The sequence below is a fragment of the Leucopleurus acutus genome (assembly GCF_964270905.1).
Source record: "Leucopleurus acutus genome assembly, chromosome: 6".
NCBI lineage: Eukaryota > Metazoa > Chordata > Mammalia > Artiodactyla > Delphinidae > Leucopleurus > Leucopleurus acutus.
Window position 1 is genome coordinate 74,760,747 of NC_139149.1, and position 13,923 is coordinate 74,774,669.

Here is a 13,923-nt window from a genome sequence, read left to right on the forward strand (position 1 = left end):
TTCCAATATTAAAAAATAGTAAATAACATTGTGATTTTACATAAACATTTGCATCTTTGTTTTCTTTGCATAAAATTTTAGAAGTAAAATTACTGTAGAGAACCTTTTAAGGATCTTGTTAAATATTGGAAGGCAACTGGTCAGGGCCTTTCTATAGGCAATATTATTTAGAGTGTTCATTGCTGATCACCTTACTAATAACAATAGATATTAACATAAAAATTTAGTACATTTGTAGATGAAAGGATAGTATGTAATTTTAATGTACATTTTTATTATTAGAATGAACACTGTGATTTATTAAAAGGTTACATTTTTCCAGGAGGTACTTTTCAGATCAGAATCAGGAAAAAAAAAGATAGTAGTATTTAACAAAATTTTAAGTTCAAAGGTCTAGGGTTCAGGTATGAAATATAAAGTGTTAGTAAATAGATCCAGATAGCCAGAACCTATTCCTATATCTTCTCACATAAAGATCTCATGAGCTTACGATAGGAGTGAATTTGATGGGAAGAGAGAAGTTTTAGACAGTGATCTTTTTTGATGCCCTACTTCATAGGCTGAGCTGGACGTAAAGAAGAGAGACACATTACACTCCTACTCTGAGTTTGGAGACTTGAGGGTAAGGGGATATCGTTCATCATTTTCTGGGTGAGATCCATGGACATGACAAGCATTATTAGAGCAGTTCCCATTGACATGACAGTGCCTCTGTAAAGTAGAAATGGTGATACAGCACAAATGGGCTTGAGGTAAAAGCTGATGTCAGTTCTACAACAAGTAGAAAATTACATTTTTTCACACCTGAACTAATAGCTGAAAAACTGTACTTCTACATTTTGGGGGTTTTTTTGGCTATTTTATTCTATTTTATCTTTTTTAAATTGAAGTATAGTTGATTTACAATATTATGTTACTTTCAGGTGTACAGCACAGTGATTCAGTTTATATATATATATATATATATACTTATATATATATTCCTATATATATATATTATTTTTCAGACTCTTTTCCCTTATATTTTACAAAATATTGAGTATAGTTTCCCATACTATATAGTATGTCCCTTTTTAGTTTTATTTATTTACTTATTTGCTTAGCAAGGAGAGTAGGTCCCTTTTTAATTTTTACTTTTTTAATTGAAGTAAAGTTGATTTACAATGTTGTGTTAGTTCTACATTTGTATTTGTATTTCTCCCATCATGTATGCACCTGTCTTAGTCACTTAATTACAATCATCTCTGAACCTCAATTTCATCATTCTAAAAATGGAGATATTAATATCTATGTAATGCGCTTTTCCCTTGTAAGTAAATGCTCATGCTTCTTGTCCAAGGTCCAACAGGCAGTTTATTTCTTGCCAGTCTGAACAGGATATATGAGGCCCAAGGACACTAACCAGGTAATGTACCTGGTTAACAGATACATTGTGTCAACACAATACGTGTTGTACCAACAGATATAAAGCCAAATTCCAGCCTTTGGCACAAATTCTGAAATGACACTTCTCTCTTTGGCCAATACCAGGATTCTTTGTTCAAACCTCTGGCAAAAGCAAGGTGGGGCTCACTATTCACAGTCTACCCACCTCTGTCAGCAAAGGAGAGAGCTCTGCTGGCACTGCAGTGCAGGGCTATTCACCCAGGAGAGTCCCAGTTGGTGCAAGGTATTTCAGTCATAGGGAAGCATCCTGGCCTGAGTAGATGGGAACCTAGCTAGCTTCCCATCAGTCCTATGCAACTTCCTTGGAATTTTTTCTGACTCTGGAGCTGTAAGGAACTTAAATTCACTAACGCATAAGACATAGGTCCTGATAGATTTTAGACTTGCTGGGACAATTTTACTTGCTGCCAGGGAACATCTACAAGTGGGAAGCAGTACTGTCATTTGTTCTTTTTTGCTCTAGTTTCTATCCCATGGCACCTGGCCTGGTTCAGAGCCCAAGATGGCTAAGTTTCCTCAGTAGAATCCTTTGCTTAGGGTGCAGGCAGCCACATAACTCATGCCATTTCTTGAGTTGCTGAGAAGTATGCAGCTTTTCAGGAAGATATTCTTGCAGCTCAAGCCAAGCAGTTGCCTCAATGACTGCCTGATTGTTTCCATTTAACAATTTGGGTTTTCTCCCACAGTCACTTTAGTGTGCTCAGTAAATTGGTGTTTTATGCTTGATTTTCACTTTCAGAATTCTATCTCAGCATTATGAGGATCTGATGTCATGATGTAGGCGGACGTTCCTGTATTGACATGTTTTGTTTTTGGCTAGTGGAGAGGTAATGCCAAAATTCTGAGTTCCATGGGAATAGAGCCAAGAGACGTTTGGCTTCTTAGTCAGAGTTAGTGTCCGTGGGAGCGGATCTGGGAAAGTCTTGTGGAGGATCCATGGCCAAAACCGCATAATCAGATTTTGTTCTGAATAGGGTCCTTCATAAGATGTTAGAAAAAAAAAAAGGAACATAACATTATAGGAAGAAAGTTTTCTTAATCGAATAATCTTGAATGGTTAGAAAGACAAATTAAAAATGTGAATTAGTAGGTTAATCTCTTCATATGTTTGGTGTAAAGCTTACCTTTAAGATTAATAGAATCAAGTTTATCTGTTGGCCCTTCTCAGGAGAACTCTCCAACAGATCTCATTAAGATCAGAATCTGGGAATATGTTTTAGATCTCTGTAAGTTAATTCCAGTGAATAGTGTTTTGCCTATAGTGAGTATGCAGAACTAATAAAAGAAAATGTTATTAAAATCAGTTTTTCAAGAAAGTAAATATATGTGTGTTTAATAATCACCTTTATTATAGAATAAAAATAATAGCATCATACTGTTAAAAAAACTTTTCTATCTTACAGTAATCTAAAATTATAATCAATGAAAACTTAATATGTATTTTTTTGCTTCATTGCCAAGCTGTGTATTTCTGTATCAGGAATACTTAGTGTAATGTTAAACCATAGCTGAAGTGAACTACTCAACTATTGTAACAGAGGATTAGGGAGTTGTCTATCATTATTATTACACATACATTTTATGCTTGTCGGATAAATTAGGCAGTTTCATATGTCAAGTCTTACATTCAAGAACATCCTGTGTTCTTGACAGGATGTGGTATTCATTGAAGTTTTTGGTAGGTACTCTAGTAAAATATATGTAAATAATCCCTCTATCTAGTGTTTTAAATTGTAACAAAGATAATCTTGCTATAAATGAATGCTATCTAATTAAAATGTATTAATTTTTCAAAGACTTCCTCTGCAAAATTCCACCTAGGCATGAATGAACTAAATTTAGTACCACTTCGCATTGCTCGACATCGTACTCAGGGATGACCAAAATTAGTATAGTTTAATTTGATATGTTTTGCAGTGTGTAAATTGGAACTGAATGACCATGCAAATGAAATTTCAACACTATACGTCATGTGCCAGGCAAGTCATGACTTGCTTATCACATTTTAGCCTATGGTTTAATTTCTTAGTTATATTACTGGATAGTATCCGTGTGTCTTATTTTTTAAAGTGATCATTTGATATTTTAAATGGAATTTTTTTATCATGCTACATTTTTAATGAGTAGTATTGGAATGAATGATCACACAAGTGTAACTATTTGATTTCTATTTCTTTTTTTTTTTTTGCCGTACGCAGCCCTCTCACCACTGTGGCCTCTCCCGTTGCAGAGCACAGGCTCTGGATGCGCAGGCTCAGCGGCCATGGGTCACGGGCCCAGCCGCTCCGCGGCATGTGGGATCTTCCCGGACCGGGGCATGAACCCGTGTCCCCTGCATCGGCAGGCGGACTCTCAACCACTGCGCCACTAGGGAAGCTCACTATTTCTATCTCTTATATAATTAATGTACAAATATAAATGCTACATTTCTTTGGGCAATTTGATTAATTTAATTTAACCTCAGTTCCCTCTATGAAATGGACATAATAATAATACTTCCAGCATTATGAAGATAAAATTACATCATTAATGTGAGGGGACTTTGAATGTTATTAATTATTATTTCAATTTGTATTACTGTACACAGTAAAGTAGTGGTTTTAATCACATACTACCATAGATTTCCCATTAGAGTCTATTTGTCCAAGATAATCTCCAGGTTGATAAAAGATAGATGTGAATTGTTATAATCCTACGGACTTTTAGTTAGTGCCCAGTATTGACATTCCCCAGCTGACAAACCATGACTCAGAGCTATTTTTTTGTTTTTAGCTCTCCTGCATTTTGTCTTTTGGAATCATTCTTCTCACTCTGACCCACCATCCACTCTACTCTAGCATTTCAGAACTCTTGTCTCAGTTTTTGAACCAATTCACTTTATGACTTTGGGCAACCCTCTCTTTAGACCTCAGTTCTGTCATGTGTAAATTAGATGATCTCTAAGGTCTATTCCATCTGTCACATACTATGACATTGACCCACTTCTATCTGTTTGTACATTTCTCTGCTTTGCTAATCACCTGCTCTTCTTCCACCTTCTCATAATACCAACTCTAACCTTCCTTATTAAAATGCAGCCACACAACATTTGCAGAAACCAATGCTGAACATATATAAGGGTATATTACAAATTATACATTAAAAAATATAGTTTCACTCTTTCATTAGGACTTGTTGAAGAATTGGTGTAACCAGAGCAATGAATCATTGTGTTGAACTGCTCTGAATTCAAATTCAGACCAGCCACTGAGGTACCTCCTATTGTCTCAGAGTTCTCTTCTGTAAACTGGGGACAGTAATGTCTCCTACATTGAGTGTGTCAGGAAAGTTCCTAGCACAAATCTGGTGCTCAGTAAATATTATCATCTCATACCCTCCTAATTCTGACATCCAGACATCAGAAGCCCTGATGATTTATGATTTTGGTTTTGACACATAAGAAGAATGTGAGTTCATAATTTGAAGTGCTTTTTATTCAGTTGTCTAGTTTAATCTATCACAGACTTGCCAGTTGATGATTGGATGATCTTTAAGAAACATAGAGGGTTTCCCGGGTGGCGCAGTGGCTGCGAGTCCGCCTGCCGATGCGGGGGACACGGGTTCGTGCCCTGGTCCGGGAGGATCCCACGTGCCGCGGAGCGGCTGGGCCCGTGAGCCATGGACGCTGGGCCTGCGCGTCCGGAGCCTGTGCTCCGCAACGGGAGAGGCTGCAGCGGTGAGAGGCCCGTGTACCGTAAAAAAAACGAAACATAGAATGTTTTGGTAATTAGCAAGTGTTTTAGCCATGTTAAGACATCCAGGCTGATTTGATACTTATTTTCCTTTTCAAACATTCAATTGGTTAAGGATTAAAACTAATTAATTGGGAAGCAGGCCCTTATAAGTATACTTTATTACTTTATAATTTTTATCTTAAGAAGGAAAATAAACTAGATTCTATGAATGAGCTCTAAGAAGACCCTGAGCTCCCTGAAATTATATGCAAAATTGTGAGTTTTCTTTTTCCTGGTGAGAGTGTCCCACAAGACCCAAAAGGGTCATTGACATTCTTAAATGAGTATATGGTGGTTTAAAGTGAAATAGATTTGTTTTCGTTTGGGGTATAGAATAATTGAGTTCTAATCTAGCTACTGTCAATGTCAAAATATTGCCTTTTTATTTTAAGAAAATAAAGTTTTCTACAGAAGTGCGAAATCCAACTTGAATACAAAAGGAACCATAGAGTCTGAAAGGGTTTTTTGTTTGTTTTTATTTTTTACTGTGTTTTTTTTAACTAACATAGGTTTGTGGGAAGTATGAGAAGTATTACAAAACATTCAGAATATTAAAACTGATACACTACATTGAACTTTACATAATGTTTTCTGAAAATTTCAGGGATTAGTGTCACATATCACAAGTGAATTCTTGGGGTGCTGAAAATGAAAGTGACATGCCCATAGGCAGAATAGCAGAGCGCCTTTGCCATTCCTAGGACCTAGGCAAAATAGAAAAAGAAATGCCTAGGTCTTGTCACAAAACAAATTGGTCCTGATGCTTTCTTTCATGGTCATATGGGTTTTGAAGTGGGCCACCAAATGGAGAGGTTAGTGACGTGATCCTGGGGCTCCATGGTAAGGGTGAATATAAAGGTTGGGGAGTCCTGAAACTGGGTCCTTGGAAACAGAGGGTGTTCCTTCCTCACAGTTCCCACTGTAGGGATCAAGGTCCCCAGTTATTTGTGCTCCAGAGCCTAAGGTGTGTTAATGGGCCTGCTGATCCAGACTTTGAGGTCATGTATATTCATGGCCCTGGAAGAAGTATGTTCTGATATGTGCAACTGAAAAGTGGCCTTACCCCGTCACCGCAGCTGGATCCTCCCCGCACAGGGGCAACTCCCTTACAGCTCCAGCCTTGTCAGTGTTAAATATGTCAGTATCAGAATTAGAAAAAGTACTGCACTTCGTTTGTATGAGTGTAAATTGCTGTAATATATTTCATGGTTATAATAATTATAAATTATTTATTTAAGAACCATAACACTAAACAAAATTTTAATCGCCTCCCCCATTAGACATAGTCACTGCTTTAGAGCTAAGCTATTAAATTGGCCAGGGATGGATTCTAGGCACTTTATAATTATTTTTCAATTCAGTTTGAAAATTTGTGCCCCCAAAACTCAGATAAATGTGCCAGTATCATTAAGTGCTAGGAAAAAAATGCAGTTTCCCTGTGTCCCTGTGGCTTCAGTAGAACTTGTAACTCTAGGACCATATACCCTTGCCAACTGCAATGCATTTGGAAATTGAACCTATGAAAACATATAAATAGTTTTCAGGTCAAGATAAAGAGAAATGAAACAGATGTAACTAGCCCTTGCTTTTGTATGTTTAAAGCAACTTGACCAGAACCAATTTAACAGGAATTTCACTCATGAGAAACTAGAGTAGCAGACCTAAAATTTCTAAACCAAACTTTTGTGCTAAATCATTAAACTTTTACAATAAAGTGAAAACCAAAAATCCAGAATTAATCATTATAACATAAAACTGTTGTGTCTTTCAAAAAACATGAAAACACTTTAATATAATTTATATTGTTTCTACACATTAGATGTAGGAAATAATTTTACTTAGTCATAAGTATAATGTATTTGATTAACAAAATCCTAATTTACAAAATAGAAGTAAATATATGTAGAAATATATTCATTATCAAATTATAAAATAAAATTAACAATTCTTAAGATATCATCAGTTTATTTTTCTGATTTCAGATAATAGAGTTAAATCATTTTGGTATGCTTAATAATATTTATAAGTATTAAAATAATGGAACGTTGAGATTTGAATACAATGATAGTAAACCACTGAAATTTCACATTCACATTATACAGCCATCATGAATCCGTAAGTGAATGTTAATAATGTAAAAAAATATAAAATGATTGTAATATAACCATCTAACCATTAGCATATGGAGTTTTAAGACCACATTTAATCAGCTAATTTTCTCCGAAATATAAGCATTTGCTTTTCTGTCATACATGAAATGTCTCTGTGCCTTAATACTTAATTTGAAATGTGCTTACTGTAAAAATATACCAAAGTAAATAAAAAAGGAGACATTTATTTACAAAACAATTTTGTATACATATTATATAAATGCAATTGTTTCAAAGTCTTTTTATACAATATTGATAGAATCAGTCATTTCCATTATTTCATCATAAAAACTGCAGTGTTGCAAAGGCAGGCTATAATTTTGAAATTTTGATAAAAATGAATACTTTTTGGCTGCCTTGTAAATGCAGTTTCTCCAAGTATGCTACAGAATTGAATCCAGACCTCTAGAAAAATGATTTTTCTTTCATTAAAGAAAATCCATTCCCCATTTGGAGGAGTATGAAAATGCACCTGAAGAAAGGAGAAACATTACTTTACTGAGTGTATTTTATTTGATAAACCTGATAACATCAGCCATTCAGCCTATTGTATTAGCACCATTGGCATGAATTGTTAATGTACTGTATCAATCGGAATAGGAATGGGAACTTGCACATGGTGTACCATCCCTATTTTTGTGGAATCTTATCTTACCAAGTATGCTATCATACAATATAAATTCAAGTGTTTAAGGATGATTCAAATAATGGTATATAACAATCCTGCATTTTACCAATACTACATATAGATTTTTCTGTAAATATTAAATGAAACTGTAAAGAAATAGACTTTAAAGCATACTCCTTTAATTCACCAGAACACAAGGAGAATTGCTTTCATTTACCTGCATATGTTGTGATATATATGAACATAAATGGAATTTGATCTCCAAGTTAAAAAACTCCGGAAATCATAAAACTTTTTATTGTATGATTTGTTTTGATGGTTAAATGCCAACCGTTGCATATATTCTCTCTTTTAGTTCATATACTGTAGCTTGTGCGTAAGTGACTGTAGCATGCTCTAGGCTTACAGCCTGTGGTACATAATTTCACAGTTTCAAAATTGTTGAGGGGAAGACCTTCCACTTTTTAGGAAGTTATGAAACAAGTATAAATCTCATGAGCACCCACAGCGATCTACTACCATGGCTGGAATTTTCCCATATATTATTTGTTCTTTGCCATTAAAATATAGCATATTAATTGGAGACATCTTTGTGGGAGTACAACAGGGGCCTGCTGAACCTCTGGGGTTTGCTTGGTGCACAAGATGGGTATGAGGATATTTTTGTAAAAATACAAATTCACACTCTCCAGAGCAGTAATTGGCCTTATATCTTTTAGGTGCAATAATCCAATCCCATCCAAAAGCTTCAAAATCCACAGTCAGAGGGTAGCGACAGCATCGAGATTCTGTGGAGTGCTCATCACAGTCGAGTCCAAAATCTCTCCTGGATCTTTTTGGTGTGTCTGTTACCTTGACTTCTAAAAAGGGATTCTGTATGAAAAGGAAAGAAGAGTTAGTAGTAGATCCTGAAACACCTTCCTACCTCAAGCAGTCATTGTTGAAGAAAGAAACTAATCATTTTGCTTCTGCCACATTTGTTTTTATGTTTTAATGTTGCCACAGCATTAAGGAATTTTAATTTATACTAGGCTTGATACTTCCCTTATGGCTCAAAAGACTATAGCAGCAATACAGATTCCCCTGTGGTCAAATCTTTGTCTTGCTTATTCTTGTTTTCCCCAGTTTGAGTATCTGAATGCCTGGCACATAATAGATGCTCTGAAAATATTGATGGCAAGAAAGGGAGAGATGGAGCAGAAGAGAGAGGGAGGAGGGAAGAAAGGAGGAAGGGGAAAAGCTAGCTTCTCTCTTCCTGCTTGTTGGTTAAATATGGTGGCTAAATATGTCTGATGACTCCTGGAGGGATAGGTATACTCATCCATCCTCCATTCACTAGATCTTATTCAGGGATCCTTGGATATTAACGCCAAACCAAAATAGTTACCACCCAGTACTGTACAGATTGTAATGGGAAAAAGGAAGGTAGGGTGATGAAGGTAGTGGTAGGTATATTGGGTTGGAACACCCAACTCCAAGAGAGGGAGGGACAGATTCAGAAGAAGATACGATAATATTTCCTTTATTCTTTCACTGAAAAATGTTGCTGTTCAGATATTTAAACAATAATTTGCTAATCCTTCCCCCACCCCAATCTTTTCATGCATTTGAGACATTTTTCCTTTTATATGGAAAAGTCTGAGGAATATATCGTATTAACCATCTGTTTAATAATAAATAAAACCTCTGTCACATCACCAACTTTGATCATTAAAATGCTGTCTATAAAAAATAACACATTCCTAAATAATTAATAGTAGTTTTTATCCTGTATCAAAATCAAAATAGACCTGGTAATTATTGGTATTTAAGATTATAAAAAATAATAACATCATTTTGGGAGTCAGTAACATTTTATGTAGCATATTTAAAGAAAAATAGATCACTTGGAAAATTGTATAATCTCTTAAAGAATATGTTTTCATTTAAAGTAGATATGACTTACTAATTATATATTCTTTACAAACAAGACCATTTAAAAACTGAAAAGCTAACACATTGCTTACAAGTATAATCTTTTGTTGTAAATTATATCAATAAATGGAAGTAAAAGATATGGTCACATTAAATAAGTTTTTGCAAACAGAAGTAAACACAAGCATAGATAAGCCAGAAGAGTGAGTAACTCTAAATTTATACTAGGTTTTAAATGGTTTTTATTAATTTTTATAATATATAAGGCATTGTCTTCTGTTTGACCTGATATTAAATTAGTTGGCATTACCTAAGTAAACTCTTGCAGAAGAATAGTAAGACAGTTCAGAAATAAGCTTGTTGGTACAGGTTAACTACCCCGAAATTTTAAATTTTATTAGGGGTAATTCACAGAGTAATCCACATATACATCAGTGCATTAACAGCCTAGAAAATAAGGAACATTTATCTTGAGGGATCTTAAATATACTATATGTAATAGCATATAAGTCTAAACATATTGTATTTAGTTAGTTGCTATAATTAAAAGCATTTTATTTCAATTATAATTTTTAGAGTTTATTTTTTTCCACTTTATTAAGCCAAAAAACATGTTAACACCTTTGGCACTCTTCTAGGGAAAAAAATGTTTTTTGGGGTATGTCCTAGAATCCACTATGAAGACTTCATGTTTTTATTTATATAATCATATAGCACATCAATGAAAAGCACTTTATATTTCATTCCCAATTCAAAATAATTCCTTAAGAAGTTAAGGACTATGGTGTAACTTTTTTCTTTAAGTCCTCATGCAAACTAAAAGTATCAAGAGAGTGTTTCATAGGATATGAAATTGGACACCTACTTTTATTGGGTACAGGGCTACCATCGGGGTAAGATACCTTTGTCCGGCTTATGAGCATAGGAAATTGGTAGTTGTTTTCCACTACTATTCATTCACATTATGAATAAAAACATAAGGTTTTTAGAATGTTATTTTCAGTAATCACTTACCAGCCCATCTTCTCCTGGTCCTGGGAAGGTTACAGCAAGATCATGCCCATTCTCATCTAAAGCTTTGATTTCAATGCCTAAGTTGGATTCAGGTTGTTTGAGCCAATTTTGCAACACTGTCTTCACATCAATGCTCTGCCAAATACCAGTGCCTGGGTTCATGTCAAGTTTCAGAGATCGGATTCCAGTATACCTTGTACCGTCTTTCATGGGTTTGATGAGTCTCAGGATTTGCACAAACACTGTTGTAGGAGTCTTGACTGGCCTCAGATATATCCACAGTTGGGCCTTTACTACTTTATTGTATTGTATTTTAGAGCTAAATTTAAAGAAGCAACATTTGGGTTTTCCTTCCACTTGCATTAGAAGATCAGCTGTAAATGAATAAGAAAAAAAAAGAGTTACTGAAATCATTTTTCATGACAGATGCATAAACTCCTCCATATTAATCAATGAGCATGTTTATTGGAATAATGTGTGCACATTTAGTCTTTTAAAATAAAAAAATATGTAGAATTTCATTCATAACTCAGAAAACTATCAAATAAAATAATTACTATAGCTTTTCAGATTTTCTTAGATGTATGTTTTTTCAGCTGTTTAGGAGGAACCTACTTCCTCTCCAGAGAACTGTGGACTAAGGAAAATTCTATTAAGGAATGAAAAGTGGATGAAATTTTAAGATGATGATGATTAGAGAGAACAAGAGAAACTGTGGAGGAACATCCACTTAGAATTCTTTGGGAATCTGAGTAGTTACACTTACTGAGCAGCTGTACCAATCAGTCTGGAAGAAGGAACCCTTCCCCCAGGCCTGAATTACCTGGGGACAAGACACTGAGCAACTGAGCCTCAGGAATTAGTAGAAAATATAGTACATCTGTTATGTTTGGGTGCTGGGATAGCTTTTTAAAGGAACAAAACTAGCAGGTAAGTAGCACCAAAATCTAAATGTTGCATTCAGGCTATCTCAAAACTTAGAAAACACTGTCTTTAGGGCCAGGCTGTCATTGTAAGCAGGAGCACTTAGAAATTTCTTTCCTTTTGGTTTTCCAAGATTGTTTATAAATAAGGCAAATCTACTCCAGGGTTATCTGATAGCACAGTCTTAAAGGAAGATTATTCGTTGCATTATAACCTAATTACTTAATAAGGAAAACAGTATTTTGAAACTGTTTTGAGTCCAGTTTAAAGTGGGTAAACCACTCTATAAAGCAAGATCACAGACATATGGCACAAAACTCTTTCTTGTCATGCCTTCTCTGTTAAGGTGCCTGTCCCGCTTTCCTTGAGTATAGTTTTGAACTGCCTGCAACAGGAATGGTATGACGTATATAATCTTCCAGAAGCAATGTAGATACTACAGGTAATAGTCCTCCCTCCTATGAAGAGTAAAATAATACTTCAGGAGGTTATTAAGCATGTGCCTGCCTGGAAATATGCAGATCGGGTACTTTCAACAATAGTACCATGGTCAAGGTATAAGTGGGACTTTTCATAGCCTACTCAATTAAAATGTTTATTTCTTAGCATTTTCTGATAATTAGCTCATGATTATTATTATGCTATGTTTACTTCATCATTGCTCTTAGTAATACATTAAATTTATAAAAAATATTTTTTCATATTTTCCAGTGTTGTAATAGCTTTCAAAATTAGATAACTCTAATTTGTGAAGAACATAAAAACACTGTGAGAAATAGTTTTGAATAACAGAAGTCATTCTAGGTGTTCAGCAAATGCTTCAACATCTACAAATTTCTTTCCGGTTCTCTTTATTATGAAAAAACCTGTTATTATAAAATGCATATTTCAGACAACCAAATGCAGTTATGAAATTTCATGTAGTTAAAAAATTTCAAGTTTTTCACATTGCTTGTAGTATCTCCCAATCCTTACCTTGGTGGTATTAAGCTGTGAAAGCATAAGCATGTTATAGTTGTCACATTAAACTGTATAACATTAATGCTATGCAAGCATTTTATTTTTAGCCTTTTAGCTCTCTAAGGAAACAAATTATGCAGCAGCTTTCAGTCTCATTAGTATATTTCTCATGAAATCTTGAAAAAAAAGAAACTCTTTTCCCTCCTACTTACATACAAGCCAACAGCTTGTTAAAAGAGCCTGAAAATAGATCGGTTTCTCATAAACACTAGAACAACAGTCAGCAGAACTGTTGCTCTACACTAATAGGACTACTCACACTCTGTGGGCATGGTAATGACCGTTTCCGTCGTAGCGTGGTAATCATCATCTTCCAAGGAGCCGTCACTGCTGTCATCTCTCTGGACATCGTACTGATCAATCAGTTCCCGGAGTGGAGGAGCTTTGGGCAAAAGTTGTCTTATAGCATCTTTGCTGATGTTAGGAGCTGTTTCCAGGCGAAGTTTACTGAGGATTTGGATTTTTATGGCTTCTAGTCTTGAGGATTTAGTGTTTTGTCTCCACATACATGCATTACACAGCCCCTCTTTTTCCACATTTTCCTTTTGCTCGCTGTTCTCATTCAGATCCACTGGACCAGCAACAATCAGCATAAATAGGTAAATACAAACATAGATTTGCAGTTTTTGCATGATTTTAAAATCAATACAATCTTTTTCCTTGTTCTTATTTCTTCCTTTTACTTTTCTTTTGCTTTTGAGTAATGCCAAGCAAAATGTTAATGCCTGCACAGTCTGAGAGACAACTTGCCACACCAGTGAATCTTTTATACTGTATTCCAAGTGGCTTTTTATATTCCAACTTTGATGAGACAAGTGTCGTCAGGATCTATGATTGGCTCTTGCTCCACAATGAATCTCGCTGTCAGAGGTTAAAACCCTGTCTGTCACAAGTCACCAAACAGTATTTTGTTACAGTCAAGGGTGAGCTGATTCATTTGACTACTTCATAAAAGAAATAAATCTACAAATAATGAAAGATATATGTGACATTTGAAAAATTAAAATCTATTTTAACAATAATATAAACTACACTTAGATCTTGTTCATCTTTA

General features: G+C 34.9%; 1 protein-coding gene across 1 annotated transcript; it reads right to left on the bottom strand.

Moving 5' to 3' along the window:
- Positions 1-8,489: 8,489 nt before the first annotated feature.
- Positions 8,490-13,516, bottom strand: MSTN (myostatin; the record flags this gene model as incomplete). Its single annotated transcript, XM_082841098.1, has 3 exons — positions 13,129-13,516; positions 10,926-11,299; positions 8,490-8,870 (listed from the first exon to the last, which is right to left on the bottom strand). Exons 1-3 carry the CDS (start codon positions 13,499-13,501, stop codon positions 8,490-8,492), a joined length of 1,128 nt encoding a protein of 375 aa, XP_082697224.1. The 5' UTR covers positions 13,502-13,516.
- Positions 13,517-13,923: the final 407 nt, after the last annotated feature.